The sequence below is a fragment of the Colletes gigas genome, unplaced genomic scaffold (assembly GCF_013123115.1).
Source record: "Colletes gigas isolate AHSC1104 unplaced genomic scaffold, ASM1312311v1 Colletes_gigas_Sc00010, whole genome shotgun sequence".
Taxonomy (NCBI): Eukaryota; Metazoa; Arthropoda; class Insecta; order Hymenoptera; family Colletidae; genus Colletes; species Colletes gigas.
This window is the reverse complement of record NW_025106639.1, coordinates 5,684,440-5,701,764: the sequence shown is the minus strand read 5'-3', so window position 1 is coordinate 5,701,764 and position 17,325 is coordinate 5,684,440. Positions and strand designations below refer to the sequence as shown.

The following is a 17,325-nucleotide window of genomic DNA, read 5'->3' as shown; positions in this document are numbered from 1 at the left end:
TGCCATCGACTTCTGCATCTGGACACCGCGCACTGTGTCATTAACCATTCTGGTCCAATTTCAGTATAGAGAAAGACAAGCATCTCGATTTACCACGCCGCTTTTGGAATGCCTTCCTCCTTGTCGTGCTGCATGTTGGTGTTCTAGCAGTAAGGCGATCGAAAGAAGACGACTCTAAGTCCTATTAGTGTTTGCTTTATTTACAGATGCTGTTGCTTCTTCAAACGGAAGAAGAAGAAAAGTGGAAGGCAAAAGTGACTGTTCTCGTCGTTCTCAAGGTGGCACTACAGTGCGTGTGTAACAGTGAGGATGAAGTTTGGAAGGAACGTGTCGCCGCGGCAGTGCGAATCGGTAAACACGACGGGACCACCACGGGCAGAGAAGCTGCGGCCGATCCGGGAAGGAAGGCCGCCGTTACCTTGCCACGTGCCGGAAGTCGGACCGCTTCTTGAGATTCGGTGCTGCACACCATCGTCACGATGACACGCCCGTAGCCGTCGCCACCGTTATCAAATTAAACCACCACACAGCCATCATTATTACTGCTACTATTATTACTATTATTATCATTATTATTGTCACGATTAACTTTTTTTCTCTTCTTCCTTTCCTTCTTACGATTATTATTATTATTACTATCACGATTATTGTATTATTATTTTATTATTATCGTCTATGATTATCATTGTCATATCTCGTCTACGATCATCGTTTATGGATCAACGTCGTTGTTAACGATAACACTTGTAAACTCGTCACCGTTGACTGAGGACCGTTCGGGGCCGTCGTCGTCGGTCCCGGCATACGTTCAGTACTGGCGAACGTCCAGTGTCCACTACCAACATAACCGTAAGAAGTAAGGAATTGACGTGCCGATGGTGAAAGAACGCGTTTGTGCCTACGACACTATTAATCATGTACCGCCGGCTGGCAATCTTTGAACAACACGCTGATTACTGCGAAATGTGTTACGATACGTATATTAAATCGTAAATGAATTGAAGCTGAGATCTCATTTCACTCTTTAAAGTCCCGGACAACGAGCGCGTACCGTGTGTACTCCTGCTTGTGTCGAGTTTCAACGACGCTCGTGTAGTCTGATCGTGATTGGAACAAAAAGGCATGAAACTGAAAGCAAGCGCTCGATAAAGTAACAAAATTTACGAATCGTGATCGACGTATCGTTTCGCGAACCTTGAATTTTCTTTTTACCCGTGTTAGATCTTGCCGCCTATTTTTGAAGTACGGAACCAATTATATGGTAAAAGGAGTCGGCAAATTATGTTTTAACGTAGCCAAACGAAAATATTAAACTTCACAGGTAATATCGAGGATAGTGTCTGATTGTGGAGGATGTGCTGAACTTGAGTTCATTCAACTCTGTCAAGAATTCCTAGGAAAGCTGAAGGTATAGTAAAAAATATAAAATCTTTTGTTTTGCAACTGTTTCGATCTTGCTATCATGGTAGTTCGCCGACTCCTGGATCGATGAGTTCGTTAAACGTCGGATGGATTTTACTTCATTTAATTTCATCATCTTGTAGAGTACGCGAAGCAATCGTATAACAGTATTAACGCTATCGATAAGTAGCCGCGAAGATCGTGCTGGATCGTGCTCGTCATAATCTTAGTTGGTTAAACTTTATTTCACGCAACCATTTTTTACGCCTACACTGCCGGTCGTTGCTCTATGCAAGTGCACGATTTATACTCGAAGTCACCACGCTGTATATAATGTATCGAAAAACGTTTCGCTACGGAGGCTTACCGTATACTTCTTTCATCGGGCGCGCAAGCTTCGTATCGTCGAAATTGACAGTCACAAACTAACAAAAAAAAGAAAAAAAAAAGAAAAAAAAAATGAAAAAAAATGAAAGAAAAATAAAGGAAAACGATTCCAAACAGACCAGTTTCGGTTTCATGCCTTCCGCGAGATGATCGCGTGGAAAGCGTAATAGGTCGCAGAATTCAAGCTACACTTTACATAACATATCGAAAGAGAATTAATAAAAAAAAAAAAAACACGTAATGAATTTTCGACCGTAGATGCTAATCGTCTACCGTGAAAATTTCGTAGTACGATGTAGATGTCGATACAACTGATCCGTGTTCTATCAAGGATTCGAGGGTGTGAATCGATTTTCTCGGGTTTAAATTGTCGTTTAAGAGCGAACCCGCTAGTTTCGAACAAATTTTCTTTTTATTCGTGGAACACGTTTGTTAACGAACACAATTGACTAAGAGTGTAACGAATAGAGAACCAAAGTATGCCTGTAATTGATTATACATCAATGTAGCACTGATTTTAAAGCAATGAGAAACTAAGAAACAGAATTTCCTTCGAACGAAAACGCCAGACAGACGTAAATAGTATTGGATTTGAGTCGAAAAAAAAAAAAAAGAAAAGAAAAATATGTAAAAATGAACGTGATACCGAATGCAGTCCTGTGAACTTACTTGGGAGGCGTGGAGAACTTCGTCGAGGACTTGTTTAATACGTTATTTCCAGAAAGTTATAAAGAGAAGAGCGTTACGAAGTGATATATATGTATAGAAATCCCTGTGGATGTTCTTGATATGCACACGTGCAATGAAGAGATACTTAACGCGAATATGCGCGCGAAGCTGATGACAAAGGAGAAAAGGATCTTGTCAGCCCTGCCGATTAAACGATCAAGTAAGAGCGTTTGGTTCGTCGACGGTACGACGTTTTGTTACAAATTTCCGACACAGTTCGCCCCTAGTGACGGAATGTTAGACATTTAGATGAATCGTTTCGCTCTCGGATCGTTAAAAATTTTTCGTCGGTGAATTCGCGCCCATCTAACGTTCGTTCGTTTGCAGACTGATTAACGATAAATCGACTCTTTCGGAAACCGCCATGATTTCACGATACGTATTATCAACATACACAATATAGATATTAAGATAAAGGAATTAACCCCGAGATTGTTGAAGTTCTGCACGCAAATTATGCCAAATTCTCACAAAACGTCCTTTCGTTCTTCGTTGTACCGTTTCGCGCGAAGATCGAAAACTACACGCAATGAACGATAGATGAACATTGTCCATATCTCTAAATATTACCAATTACGTATTACGCATAGGTGTACAAGAAAGTTACTATTCGAAAGTAAATGCATGTATCATCCATAAGTATATCAGTAGTTGCAGGAGTAAATATGCTATCGTTAGACTGATAAATGGCAATGAAGATAACGAACGAGGAAACCGTCGCGATGATGTGTTGCGTCTCGTTGGATAATTGTCGTCCGATAAAAACGAAAAAAATATGACGGGACAAATTGTAAACGTTAATCGATGTGTAATAGCTCTTTTCATCGTAGAATAAAATCTCGATCCACCCGGTGGTAGTGACTAACGGCCCCCCTCTCCCAATGGCCCACGAATTTGTAACAAAACGAACGATCGGCTCGAGAAGCGTCCGTTTAATCGACTAGCCAGCAGAGATGTTTTTCTTCTTGCAGGAGTATGTTAACGGCGGTGTAAACGACAGACAGACGTGTCGTGTTCGAAGGTCCGAACTTCTGCTAGTCTGGCCAACGATTGCGTACCACTCCCGAGGCATACGAATGTACCGTGTTAGCGTACCGTGAGTGCCCGTATATGTTATATCCGCTATTTAAATGGCCAAGAACACCCGACGACGAAACGATCTGATGTACTTAGCGTATCATGGATTCGACGGAACGTGTGCTTCTTCGTCCGCGAACGACACATTAAATTATCGGTCGTCGGGGGTGTCTTGACATAATACGCTTAAACAGAGATACGAGCTGAAAAAGAAAAAAAAAAAACCATTAAACTCCGTGAATTTTCTCTCTCGTAATACCTGTATCTTCCCACTGGATACGCGACCGAGAGTATTGTTCCTTTTGTAAGCTTGCCAGCGCAAGTAATCGTCGAACAATCGGACGTTAACGTTTGTATTACAGTGGCGGGAAGGGGAGAATGAGAAGCGCGAAAGTGTCAAAGAGAGAGTGAACCGCGGGAATGTGAACCAAGAGAGAGAGAGAGAGAGAGAGAGAGAGAGAGAGAGAGAGAGAGAGAGAGAGAGAGAGAGAGAGAGAGAGAGAGAGAGAGAGAGAGAGAGAGAGAGAGAGAGAAAGCGGGAGAAAGACGGAGGGAATGATGTGGAGCAGGGCTGACGAACTGACGAAATGCGAACCCCTACTCCTACTTTTCTGTTTCGCACAAGCGCGTAAGAACTATCCCTGCTACGTTTGCTCTGTTACGTTGGGGACGAAGGCTCGCTGGGGACCTAACTTAGTGAGGAACTCGATGGTGGGAGAATCGGTTGGCTGGTAGCGAAACTCTCGTGGCTCTCGACCGGAGAAGAAGTTCGTTATCCCTGTTACAAAGTGAGAAAAACGAGAAAGGGTAAGACAAAAGTGGCAGGGCCGTCGTTCTCCTCCGGTGTACATGTGTATTCGTGCGGGAAAAGAATGAATCTTTTATGTTACTCGAATGCTTAAGCTACTGTCCCTTGAGTTCTTTTCTATTATTTTTGTCGACGATAAGCATTGATCTCCTGACGGATAACATACACACCTCTTACCGGGACACACGCATACACGAACAATTCCGTGATTAGGGTACACAGTGAGAAGCATGACCGAACCAATAACAGCGTGTTTCATGAAAATAAACATAATTAACGCGTTGCTAGCGGTCATGATTTACTTAAATAATTTTGTAACTTTTAAAACGTTGGTTTGTACACCTAAATGGAGTGTTAGAGTGCAAGCTCTGTCCAATGTAAACAAACATGGCTACCTTTTCCTTCTTTCGGTGCTGTACAAAACTGAGTCTATTAATTTCCATTGTTATAGACGAATAAAGAAACATGTAAAGTATTATGAAAGCGTATTTACGTTAAAGCATGTAGTTGCTGATTCATTTATGCTACTTACTGTATATCGTTTGATGAATTCCAAATTTGAGGAGCAAGTGTCTCCTCGAAGAGAGAAAGAGGAGGAGTGATCGTGTGATTTTAATGAATACGAGAGCCTCTGTATATCGTTACTTTGCCACGAATCGTTGGCGCAATTATGCTGCAACTACGTTGCAATTTAGCTTGTAGTTTTTTAGTCGATTTTTCAACCATCACCGATTTTTAAATACAACACGACTGACTGCTGGTTAAGTATGGTTGTGAGCGAACAAGAACGTAGGAACGTTTTCCAATACGATCCGGGATACCATCATTCTTAAACTTAAATTTCATTTTTATTTGTTTTCTTTTTCTTTTTTTTATTCACTCTTGTACTCCGTACAGGATAGGCTGTTACGCTCGTCCCAATGGCGAGACTGTCGATTTATCGATGAAACGGTGATTCAGTTCGAAAGCGATTATTTGTATATTTGTAAATTGGTGCGAATAGATCGAACTAAATTCAACGTATGCGTATATGTGTCTTTCATTTCCTTGCTCTCAATAAGTTATGACAAAAATGATCGTTCGTTTTTTCCGAAAAATTCAATGCGATTATTCTGTGCTGTAATAACTGTCCACTTTGAAACTTGTTTCTCTCGTCTCCGCCTATCTTCTGTGCATACACGATATGCATGAAATAGTATTTTTTCCTAACTATTTCAGTGTATCGCTAGCTAGCTTTTATTGTAAAGCAAGGAAACTTGTAATTGAATTTTGATTGTTTGAATGTGTCTGCCTCGGAATGCGGGCAAACACTTATTAAAAACGCATTCAAACTGTAACTGCTGGGTCGTGCTTTTATAGTGAATTTTTGGCGCGATAATGTTACTCTGTGTACGTGATTTAGATATTCGATTAATGTACGAATTTTGATTATTATTAATTACTATTATTACCATTATTATTATTATTATTATTAATATTATTATTGTTTTTCTAGCATGTATTCGTTGCTAAAGGATTTTATGTAGCTTGTGTTCAATGATTATTTGCCACTTGTATGGAATTGGCAGCTCACGCGCATTACGATAGTGTGCCCCATGTATAATGAGTGTGTTTGACGACGTTATAGACATTTTGAGAAGTTTATCGATATAGCGGACGAGAGACGTTGTGCTATGTGAAACAGAAAGAAAATCGGAGTCGGTTAATTTTTTTTGTAAATAGAAATTATTAGAATGGTCCAGAAGTACGCACACGGAGACACGAAAGGTTAGGAAATAAAGAAATGTCAGAATATGTCAGGGAGATTGTATCAGCTTCAAATTATATATACGTATTCATATACATACAACTATATCAATAATGGCGATTAATAAGCTACATTATTACTACAGTAATCAATACTGTCGCACCAACGGCCGCGACCGACTAATTTTATTACCACGTAATCGTAACGATGCCAGTGAGAAAGTGGGGTGTGTTCTATTACGGCGAAATCGGACAAAGAAGCATGAGATCGTAATTATTCTACTTGCTAATTTATAGAGACAATTCAAACGGTGTCCAATTATGCTTCGAAGGTGTTTTGTCCATTTCGTACATGTCTACAAACACAAACAGACAGATGTCCGAAGTTTTTTGCGAGGATATACTATTATTAACGAGAACGAAATTGTTCACTTTTAACGTGCTTTTTTGTTATAATTAGTGGATTCGTTTTCTTTCCACTTGTGAAACCTATAATCTAATGAACTATTAAAGACGACAAAAAAAAAAAAAAAACATTAATGTACATAGAAATTAAAATTTGTTTTGAGTACTATTCCGATCGATTATGCGTTTACGAAAATAAACAAGCGTAAGGACTATACGAAGGCGGAGAGCGGTTTACATGGGAAACATGACGATGAAAAACACGAGACTGAAAAATCACGCCGGACCATAACAAATTAAATGCGTTGAATTCGCGTAATATAAACAACATTAATACAAATTATGAAACGAAACACAGGTTTTCATTAGTTTTGTCAACAAATGTGCACCTCTCTCCCCTATATTACATTTCTATCGTACTTGTAAGCTGTGATTGAAATCCTATCTTTTAACTTGTAATCACTGGCTTACAAACTGTTATTTAACGACTTTTATGTTTATGTATATATGAAACCGTTATAAGAATGACGTTTTTATATATACACGTACATATATATATATAAAAAAAAAAACCGTCTCATAAAACTGCTTTAAATAGAACTGAAAAAAGACATTGAAAGTGCGCGGAAATCTGTTTCTGTAAATATGTGTTGTGCCTGTGCACTTAGAAAAACAAGAGATGAGTACTACCTGAATGTCTTGTATGTTTCTATTTTGGTTTATGCAATTTTGGTTATACCTCTACCTTTCAAGCTTGTTTTGCCTTCTTTTTCTACGTATGTTCAAGAAAATTTGTTCCCAAAATTTCAGGTTATATTAACAATGCAGTAAATAGAAGAAATACAACAAATCTGATTTTTAAGTCTTTTATTTTGTTGCAAAATATCTCTTTCTCTACATAATTTCGATTTAAAAAATACTGTACAATTTGTCGCAGTTACTTTTTAAACACATTTTACGATTATTTCAGTCTTTGTAGGTATAAAAGTAAAATAAAATTTTACTATAGAAACGGGCATATTCATAACGAAAATAATATAGATAAGGAAGATACAGACTTTCATTGAATCATTTTCACACCACACGTTTAATTTAATACGAAATTATACGAAAATACTCTAGCAAGATTAGATTCAAAGAATTGAATAAAACTGCAGTTCCAATAAATACTAACAAGTTACAAATAATTTTGTACATTAAGCAAACCAAGTTAAAATATAAAATTTCATGTTACACTTTGTTTGATGAAAACAAGCATACATAAATAATCTGTTAATGTAGAATCATGATATCGGGATTTTATTTAGCTCTATTTCTTTCTGAATCTTCATTTCCATTTATATTTTCTTTATTACTTTGTGACTTTTTTAAAATTCCCTCCATAGTGATTAAATCTCTATGGTCTGCTAATAAATCTAATAGAAATGGTTTGTCTATTAGTTTGTTAGAGGGAGGAATCAAATTTACTATAAGTTTTTTCATTAAATTTATTTTCTGTAGTAGCATCATTGCCTTTTTTTTGTTCCTAAAGAGAACAAATTTAACAAAAAATAAAGTAAAAGTATCATTTGCAAATTGTTATATATACATATATCTATAAACTTACTGTGCTACTTCAGGATTTGTTTCTTGTAATTTTTGGCTAAGTAAGTCCTCTTCAGTCTTTAAAAATTTCTGATAATCAAATAGTGCATTCTGACACTGAATCTTCAAGTCCAATTGCTTTTGCAATGAGTCTTCTATAGCTGCTTGTAGCAGCATACTTTTATCATTAAGAATATATAATTGACACAAGAGAGCACAAATTTTCCTAAAACAGTATTAAATTTGTTCAATTTCAATTGTTCAAAGGTTTAGAAGTTTCTAATTTCTTTGCTTCAGCATTTTAACAAAATCTTTTCTATTTTGAAGCTTAAATTATTTTTGAATTCTGAATTCTGTTGCTCTTCTTACTTTTGCATATTCTGGTCATCATCTTTTGCTTCTAGAATAGCTTGAGTAGCTTCTGTGTGAAGACAAAGTTTAAATGCTTTATTAGTTATATGAAAATTTGCTGTCTCTTCGTGCAAATGTGTTATTGTATGCTCCATATCTTCTTCAAATTCATTATCCGTTGCGTTCGAAGCAGTAGCAGATTCATGATGCGTTTTAAGCATTATTAATCTGGCATTTAAAAATTGTAACAACTCTCTCATATTCGAGATTCTTTCCTCTATAGGTGTATAGTCATCTAAGGAGACAGCTCCAACAGGAAAATTGGAAACACTTTTATTCAAGCTTTTGATAGCGCGTGATAAATTTTCAAATTCTGACATTTTGGGGACATTTACGCTGTTTCATTCGGCAATAAGTCTTTTCACTAGTTTCGATACTATTTTTTAAGTCGATTTTATTCATTTAGAACCATTGTTAGATTTACTTTACCAAACCGAAAAATATCGTATTATCGTAACTACATTTCACAATGACGAGAGACATTATTTTTGCATTACAAAGGATAAAATAAACGTATAAAAAGTTACTGTATTGAAATATTATTTCGCGACACTTTTTTCGAAAATTATACACCGGTATAAATAGAAAGGTTAAATCTAGGAGTATATAAGTTTGTATGATAGGAATCGTAATGTTGAAAAAGTTCCTAGGCTTACACGATTGGTCGTTCGTATAGTGATTTTGTAATTGGAGAGGGTAGTGAAATAATTACATTTTATAGAGTTATTTCTAGGCTGTACTATTGGCTAAAATATTATCGTAACAGCGGACCAATGAGATTCTAACCATACGAAGCAGTCGTGTCTCTTATAATTTACTTGGTTTGTGGTTTGTACACCTCAAACAAATTTTAAACCTACTGAAGATAAAGACATTTACTCGACAAAGGTTTTCAAGACACCAGTGTACAAGGATTCTGTTTTAAAGTAAGCAATAATAATCAAAAATATGTCTAAAGATAATATAAATCTCCACACAGCTATATGTACCATAAACGCAATATTACATGCACTTATTTAAGCTATTTATGGGATTATAATCTAAAGTAATAATTTAAACGTTTACTTAGCTGTCTTTCAAAGCACGTATCACTCCAGCCAGCATAAACGTTTCTCACTCACATTACGATCGCGATTTAAACTCTGTACGTCGACACCGATTGCAATTACGTTTAGAATAACTGACGATTGCCAAATTCAATTATGATTTCTGCCGTTTCTTGAACGCTGCAGTCTTATTCTTTTCTGGATTGATAACGTTGCGTAAGACACGAAAATGCATTGAATGATAAGTCTATTCTGTACATAGTCTATGATAAGACCGATAGCGCGGGAAGTAGTATGGCATTCACGCAACAGAGAGCGCCTCAAATTATTTTCAACGTTGCAAGTGCACTCTTTGGCTCGGCTATCAAATAATAAACGTATTTGTCAGTGAATTGTTCTTACGTCGACAAATATGTTTCCTTTTCGTTGGCCTAGTCAAATATGAGAAGTTGTACATATATTATTTGCGAAGAGCTTCGAGAATAGCTCGGTTTGGCTAAGGACCTTTCTATAGAGGTAAATTAAATATTTTTAAGTTTGCAAAGTACAGCATGTGTATGTTACCAGCGTCCTGTATCACGTACTGTATTTCCAGTTCCTTGAATCACTGACGTTACTTTCCAAATAAACGACGTACATCTTCCTTTCCTTTTTCCCTACGAGCGTCAGTGTTTTGCGCGGTGTTTCGTGTCGAATTATACGTAAGTACCCTCAGTGTGATATTATCGAATAAGATGTATGGAAAATGTTAAATGTATAAATTGTACCCCGCGTTTCTAACGTTGTTTCGAATCGCGGGGTTCTAATACGATCGTCCTACACATACAGACTCGTAAAAGCGATCGTAGTCGCGTGTATTACTTGTCGCTATAATAACCCTTTCGATGGGAGCGGAAGTTCGTCTTAACTTCCGCCCGCCAGGAAACTGAATCCTTTGAATTGATTCAAAAGCTTGATTAGCACGTTGATTGCTGCAGGGAGTCGTACACACGTTCGCTCGTCCCGTGTGTGCTCGCGTGTGCGTGTGTTGTGTGCCTCGTACGAGAATACAAGACGGTCGGGTTTTACGCCGTTGAATAGACACGTGTGCCCATATCTAGTCGACAAATTGCTTCCATCGCGAATCGATGATACCGCGGTATCGGTTCGATTCGAATTGGAAACATTGGGCCAATTCGTTTACGCGTTTCTGGTGCAGCCAGACTGTCGGCGACCGTTATTTTCGTAGCAATTGTTTGAATAAAAAATACGAGCCGTGCCTGTACAGACCACGATATTAACATAACATTTAAAAGAATATAATCTCGACCAAGATGGTATATTTTCTCTCGGGCCATCGTACACTCTCGTTCATTTTTTAAATAATTTTTAACCGATGAAACTCGACGAGTAACTTGTTCGACGAGATTGTAATCTATTAGTCGTAAAAGTGTACGTATTCGAAACGTCGAGTGTCCACGACTAATTCAACTGCCGGCCTTATGGAAGTTTTACGATATCGCGGACCCGTCTATTTTAATTAAAAACGTTAACGCTGCGTTCGCAATTACACAAATCGCAGCCAGAGTAAGGGGCACAATCTTTGCTCGTGAAAGCTCCGGCGTGACGGTCGTATTTTTCGTTGCAGCTTTAAATTACGTTATCCCTGTCCCCCGTCCAAACTCCCGATTGTCTTTCCGTATTTATCTTTATTTTTTTTTTTTCCTTTTTCGTGTAATTTGTATCTTGCGTTTATCTTGTAAATTACTCCGTCCGCGTATCTCGCGCAGTCGCCGTGATTATCATTACGCGAACCGTATTTTTCGTTGGGATCGAGGAAAAATGATCACGCGCAAGTTCTGCGCGATACTTGGTTCAAAATTCGTTCCCTAAAGCTCCGGAGTCGTCGCAATTAAAGCGTTTATTCAGGATTTCTTGGGAAACGATACAAACAAAGTAATGAAAAAGGTAACTCGGCGCTCGGACTTCCAAGATATTTTTTTTTGTTCTCTATGAATATGTTAAATCTTTGTAATAATTAATTTTTACGAAAGGAGTGTCTGACGATCAATCGATGTAAAAGATATATGTACTTAGATGTGATGCGTGTAACGAATATATGTGGATGAATTATGATTTACTTGTATCCTTTCCTTGTTTTCGTGATAAATAAAATCAATTGGAAAGTATCGGAGATGTTTTGGTAATAGTAATGGTAAGTTTTTACATTTGTTTAACTATCCTATTTTTGTAACAGCGGATCCATCGAGTACCGAAACAGTAGCATATAAAAATGTACTTTTCCAAAAATAGGAATTGTTTTTATAATCTGCCTGTCCCAGTTGTTTCTAATCGATACTGATTCGACGGTTCTATGCCGCGAGGGAATATCAGATAAATTCCTTAAATTGAAAATACGCAGCGAAAAGAAATCTAGTTATACGGATCGTTGTTTTCACAAATCATTAATTTTCACGGAGCAATCCACATTGTTGAATCAGGAGTTGTTGCGATTCCGTTTCTCGTTTTTGAGTTAGGATATTCGTCGGGCATACGGCGCACGATGCACAAGCGGGGTTGATTAATCTCGTAACGTTTCCTGACATTAATTCGCCGCAAAATGGCGGTTCGCGAACCTTCGGTACGGAGACGTTAACAGTCACGCGCTCCTTCGACAAATAATCCCAGAAACAAGGTAATCATGGCGGGGAGTTTAGCCGCAAACGATCCACGGGCATGTTCTTGTCCAGTTTGGAGTTCCCCCAACAATTTGCGTGGTCGGGCGGGCTTCGAGCCTCGACGACAATGGATTTCGTTTGGCGGAAAGCGAGTCCACGTATCAGTTTCCAATAAAAATCGCCCCGCCAATCTATTCGTATAATGGCGCGTGCTGTTGTTTCGCGGATCGAACGGTAGCTTTCGATGACGTTCTCGAAACACTTGTAGCATTCGACGTTCCTTTCTCGCGGTGCAGAATCTAGAAAAGTAATGTCGACAGAGAGATAGGGGATGAAGGGTCGCTCGCGCTTCCATTGTTTTTTCCATCGTTCGTGCGATACGTATCCCGAAACGGGGATAAAAATCTCGTGGTATAGACGCCATAGAAATATAAGTAATCTAGTATTCAAAGTAGAATTTATTCTTTGCCTATCGGATCGATGTTTCACCGTTCATTAGTATTTTATTTCGAACGTTTGTGCTTCCATTTTGCGAACTCCCGTTCGCCGGATGAAGGAAGATTGCCATCTATCATAACCAGCACCGCGTTTTTCGATGTTTTACTTATTCCCCGCGGCGAAATTCGATTCCGATGACCCGTTAACGCTGCAGTTTGCGAGCAAACGTCGAAAGTAACGTACCGGTAAGTTAATTACGTAGCCGGGGGAGTAGAGGACGTCAAAAGATTCATGAAATCGGAAACGCTAGGAAAAGTAATCCGACGCGTGCGTCACGACTGTTTAAAGGAGTATTTCGATCGGACTGGCGGGGTGAAAAATAGGCGTCCTTTGAGAATTTTTTGCGGGCAGAGTTCAACTTCGAATAATTTCAGATTTTAATATTGGGTCGTAGATTTTATTCCCTGTACCGTGGACATTTTTTATGTGTTAAAACACGAACGCAGTCCGGTTTGCAAAAATTACGAAAATACAGGCTGAATATGTTTTCGAACAATTTCTTACAGAGATAGATTTAATTTTAATCGACGGAAGAGTATTCCATGTTTTCGATCGATGCGTGCGAAAATACCGGAGAAATATATGCGATTAACGTTACTAGATCCAGGATAAACTGCAATTATTTTTCCTGATAATACGCGAGAGTTTTCTTTGACTTTTGTACGTTAATTCGCTGAACAAGCAAATCACGAACTCTCGTTTTAAAATGTGTTTCATACTGAAGTTATCAAAGGCACGCTAAAATGATTTTTAATTATTTTCACGTCTTCGCTAACTAGCGTATGTGTTTCCTTTATGTTACTCTAATGAAAGAAATCTAGATCGAAATGCTTTGAATGTAGGAACGTTCGTAATTTCGTTTTTCCTTCGATTTTTTAAAATTCGACGGATAGTGGCAGGGCTAGTTGGAAAATTAATGTCTCGATGATATAACGATCGACGGAAAAAATTCATTAATTTCTGCCCGGTGAATGTTTGCTCCTCCCACCTCTGCGGCACAACATAATCGAGAACACGATGCAGTCGACGATATAGGCGAACGAAACCAGTCGATTGTGTGCTCTATCTCTATTTAATTTGCGCCTATGGCCGCGCCAACAGCGTGGGATAACAGTTCCCACCGCTCTTTGATGCTGCACGAGGTCACTTGTTGTCGATTATCGAGCTCACCTTCGCCTCTGACATTTGAAAACCAGGACTGAAATCCTGGAAAATAATTCCCCGCGCGGAATCGAATTTCCATCTCGATTTAACGGTGTCCTCCGTATCGTTCACGTTTAACGCGCGCTCCGCCGTCGGACGATTATCATCACAGTTATAATATTTCCCGATTATATCGTGCCGGAATTAATAAGAAATGTTTATACAATCCGAAACAGGAAACGGAACACATTTTAATTAAAGGGAGGGTTTAAAACGGGGGGGGTATCGTTATTCGATCCAATTTTCCACCTAGAACGTTTATCCCCCGAAGCTTCTTCTTCATTATAGAATTCGCGATTAAAAATCCGGTAAATGCGAATAATTTCAACTGTCCACTCGCTGAACACCGCTATTTCCCCGTTTTTATCGAGTAACGCCGCCGCTCGGCAAAGTATTATTCGAATCTCCGCGTTTTAATCTGCCTGGCTAGTGTAATTACTGACTCCATTTCCTCCATACATGGTTGCGTAATAACGAAAAGAAAAAAGAAACAAAACGGAACATCCAAACGACAGTATTAAGTAGAATCACCCTTTCAGCGCTCGTACGTATATCTTAACGAGCATTTTCTAAACTATCATCGACATGCCCTCGTTGGAATTTTCCGATGTTGCATAACCGATACTTTAAGTTAGTTTACTCCGGGGACACGTTTTAATCCAGCTAGCCGTCTTCCCCTGACGTACCAACAAACAGCCATTATGTTTTATTTACAATTGTTTAGTACTTACCCTTCCGCGTTGAATAGAGGCGCGATGATAAATAGTCTGCCCTGTTCCCTGATTATACGGAACAGAATAGGGGTGGTTTAATCAAAATCGATTCGGTAGATTCTGAGTTAACTTGGTACGTACAAACAAACGATTAAATGGAAGCACCATGGAAACGACAATTTTGTACAATTTTTATTATTGTAGAATTAAGGTGAAAGAATGTCAGGAGGTCAGGCAGGTCTTAAGGGATAACGCTCTTTTAAAGTAACAATGTATTTAAGTAGATTAAAATAGACTTCTACTCTGACAATTCTCTTTAAAACTTCTTATCTCCGCTCTCTACAACTCTCTGTTCTCGATTAACTTTCAAGACCCGCGACGGAAGGACTCCCCCGTCTTTCACTTTTTGTTTAGACAGACTTACGCGCGCCTACGACACAAATTCACGCGTAGTATGAAACAATACGTTTCGTTATTCCTCGTTTACATGCTCGATCGTAAACCCGGTAAAAACGATCCGTTGATAATTAATTTCTCCGTTTAATTTCACCCAGGAAATTCATTTTATCCCAACTGTGTTTCTAAATGTACGTGCAAACAAATACCGACTAGTGTTCGCGTACGCAAGAACACGTCGACTGAAATTACGTTAACGTATGGTCGACGGAATTGAACAATCATCGCGTCGTTTCCCATTGTACCGTTTAATAATTAATATTTAACAATTACTGGCTCGGAGATATTACCCCACGACTCGTTGTTTCCGCGTTGGTAAAAATTTTCATACTTAGGGATTTCGTGTAGAAACTATGAAACCGCGTTGTTGCTTGTCGCCCGCAGCCCGGGCCTAGTTAAACGCTCTCGAGTAAACTTTAACAGTTCTGATTTTGAAATGTTGTGCTCGCGATGTAAACCGAATAACAATATAACAGGATTCCGTGGTTTCGTGATGCACGTGACTTCCACCCTCCGAAATAAATTTCGTCGCTGTTTGATACTCGAATTCGATGGCCGTGTGAAAGAACGACGGTGGGAAACGGAAGTAGAAGTAATAATTTGAGGACAAGCGAACGAAACGAAGTTGGCCGGAAGGGCGGGTAATCGGTACCGCGTATCCCCCGTCGCGCTATTTAATTTGCGTTCGCGGCGACGGCGTAAGGTTACACCGGGTTCCCTTGCTCTTTGAGGTCGTCGGTTGATGGTCGTCGGTTCGCTGGACGACGGTGGGTGGGGGGCGGCGGTGATCCCGACGGTGTTACGCGGTGGATACTGCACGGAACACGGGCATCGCCGTAGTAGGACGATGCTATGGGGAGGGGGAGGGTGGCAAGCTGGACAAGGACGCGAAGAGGGAGGAGTTGTACCTGGATAACGTAGCGGCCAGGGGTGAGCTCGCAGGGGTGGAGGGTTCCCTGGTGCGCGGGCTGAGCTGCGGTCGGAGGTTCCTCGTAACCACGCGGATGTACGCGTACTTAGTCCTGTCTGTGTGCAAGCGTGTATGTGTGTGTGTGTGTGCAACCCCCGTGGCCCGTGGCTGGCTGACGATCGGCGCAGGATGTCTGAGAGGGTGGACCGAGGGACGCCGAGGACGGTCGAGGATTGCCGAGCGGGCACGAGCCGCGAATCGCCGCGGGAACCTGTCGCGCGCGACACCGGAGTCCGGACTCGAACAGTCTCTCACCGGCGCCCGACGCGGCGAGTGCTCGAGAGACAGGATTCATCGCGCTGCTGCGCGAACCGTGGTATATAGTCTCACCGAGAACGACTATACGACCGAGTAACAGACGCATAAGGGAGTAGCACTGTAGACGGTGGAACTCCGGGCGGGGGGCACGAACCGGACGGCGGTCAACCTGCCCGTCCTCGAGGTTCTACCCCGAATCGGTGTCGCCATGATCGAAAATCGTTCGGAGAGTGGACGGTGCGCCAGGATGCGACGCTATCCGCTCGTCGATCCTACGCGCCACGTGGCTAGGAGCCTGTCCTTTTGGATCGTCGTCATCAGCATCGTACGGGGTAAGCGAACCAATTCACACGTTTGTCGATGCACGACGCGTCTTCCGCGGGCGGAGGTAGATCCTGCTGCGAGGGCAGAAGCGTGACGAGTAAGAGCGATCAGAAGGGTCACGGAAGACAACGTTGGGATTCGCTGACCGTGGCGGATCCCTCGGTCCCCTTTGAATTAACAGAATCGCAGCAGTTCCTTGGAGATCCCTACAGGGATCGAGACTTTTTTGGCTGGTAGTTTTATTGGTTTTATCGGGTTTGTTCATACGTGGAAGTCTATCTTTTGCGAGAACGAGAAAATGTTGGGTAGATGTTCCGAAAATGTCCCCCGATACGTGGAATTTTTTATGTTTAATTGGAACGAACTTTCTTCGTAGAGACTAGAGACTAAAATGTTTGCAGTAATTTGTCAAATATTTAATGAGATTTAACGTTTGCTCTGGTTCGTAAAAAATCAGTGTCCGTCTATAGTGCGAACAATAACGAATTGAATCATAGTGGGCAGCGTTGTATTTCAAACGGAACGTTCGATTTATTCGTGTATTTTCCTAAAGATCCATTTATTTTAAAAACGATAGTGTACTTCGTAAAATTGGCATCGTTATGAGACTTGTTAAATATAAATTTATTCAGGCCATTTGAATACGACCCAT

The 17,325-nt window shown here is 40.1% G+C and overlaps 3 protein-coding genes across 8 annotated transcripts in view; 2 read left to right on the top strand and 1 right to left on the bottom strand.

Moving 5' to 3' along the window:
- The window catches only part of LOC122397877 (casein kinase I), a 73,814-nt gene extending 71,294 nt beyond the window's left edge, over nt 1-2,520 (top strand). For 4 of the 6 annotated variants that reach the window (XM_043397340.1, XM_043397339.1, XM_043397335.1 and 1 more), the window contains one exon: nt 189-2,520. In XM_043397340.1, coding sequence (XP_043253275.1) covers nt 189-258 — 70 coding nt within the window. In that variant the 3' untranslated portion in view covers nt 259-2,520. The remainder of the gene's footprint in view (nt 1-188) is intronic. The other 2 variants (XM_043397336.1, XM_043397338.1) reach the window with 1 other exon arrangement.
- Nucleotides 2,521-7,849: 5,329 nt separating this feature from the next.
- Nucleotides 7,850-9,109, bottom strand: LOC122397871. Its single transcript, XM_043397326.1, has 3 exons — nt 8,507-9,109; nt 8,160-8,363; nt 7,850-8,078 (listed from the first exon to the last, which is right to left on the bottom strand). The coding sequence occupies exons 1-3, from the start codon at nt 8,866-8,868 to the stop codon at nt 7,853-7,855; spliced, it is 792 nt and encodes a 263-aa protein (XP_043253261.1). The 5' UTR covers nt 8,869-9,109; the 3' UTR covers nt 7,850-7,852.
- A 7,446-nt stretch (nt 9,110-16,555) lies between these two features.
- The window catches only part of LOC122398039 (Down syndrome cell adhesion molecule-like protein Dscam2), a 178,718-nt gene continuing 177,948 nt past the window's right edge, over nt 16,556-17,325 (top strand). Inside the window, exon 1 of the mRNA XM_043397639.1 lies at nt 16,556-16,681. Within this exon, the coding sequence (XP_043253574.1) occupies nt 16,558-16,681 (124 nt within the window). The 5' untranslated portion in view covers nt 16,556-16,557. The remainder of the gene's footprint in view (nt 16,682-17,325) is intronic.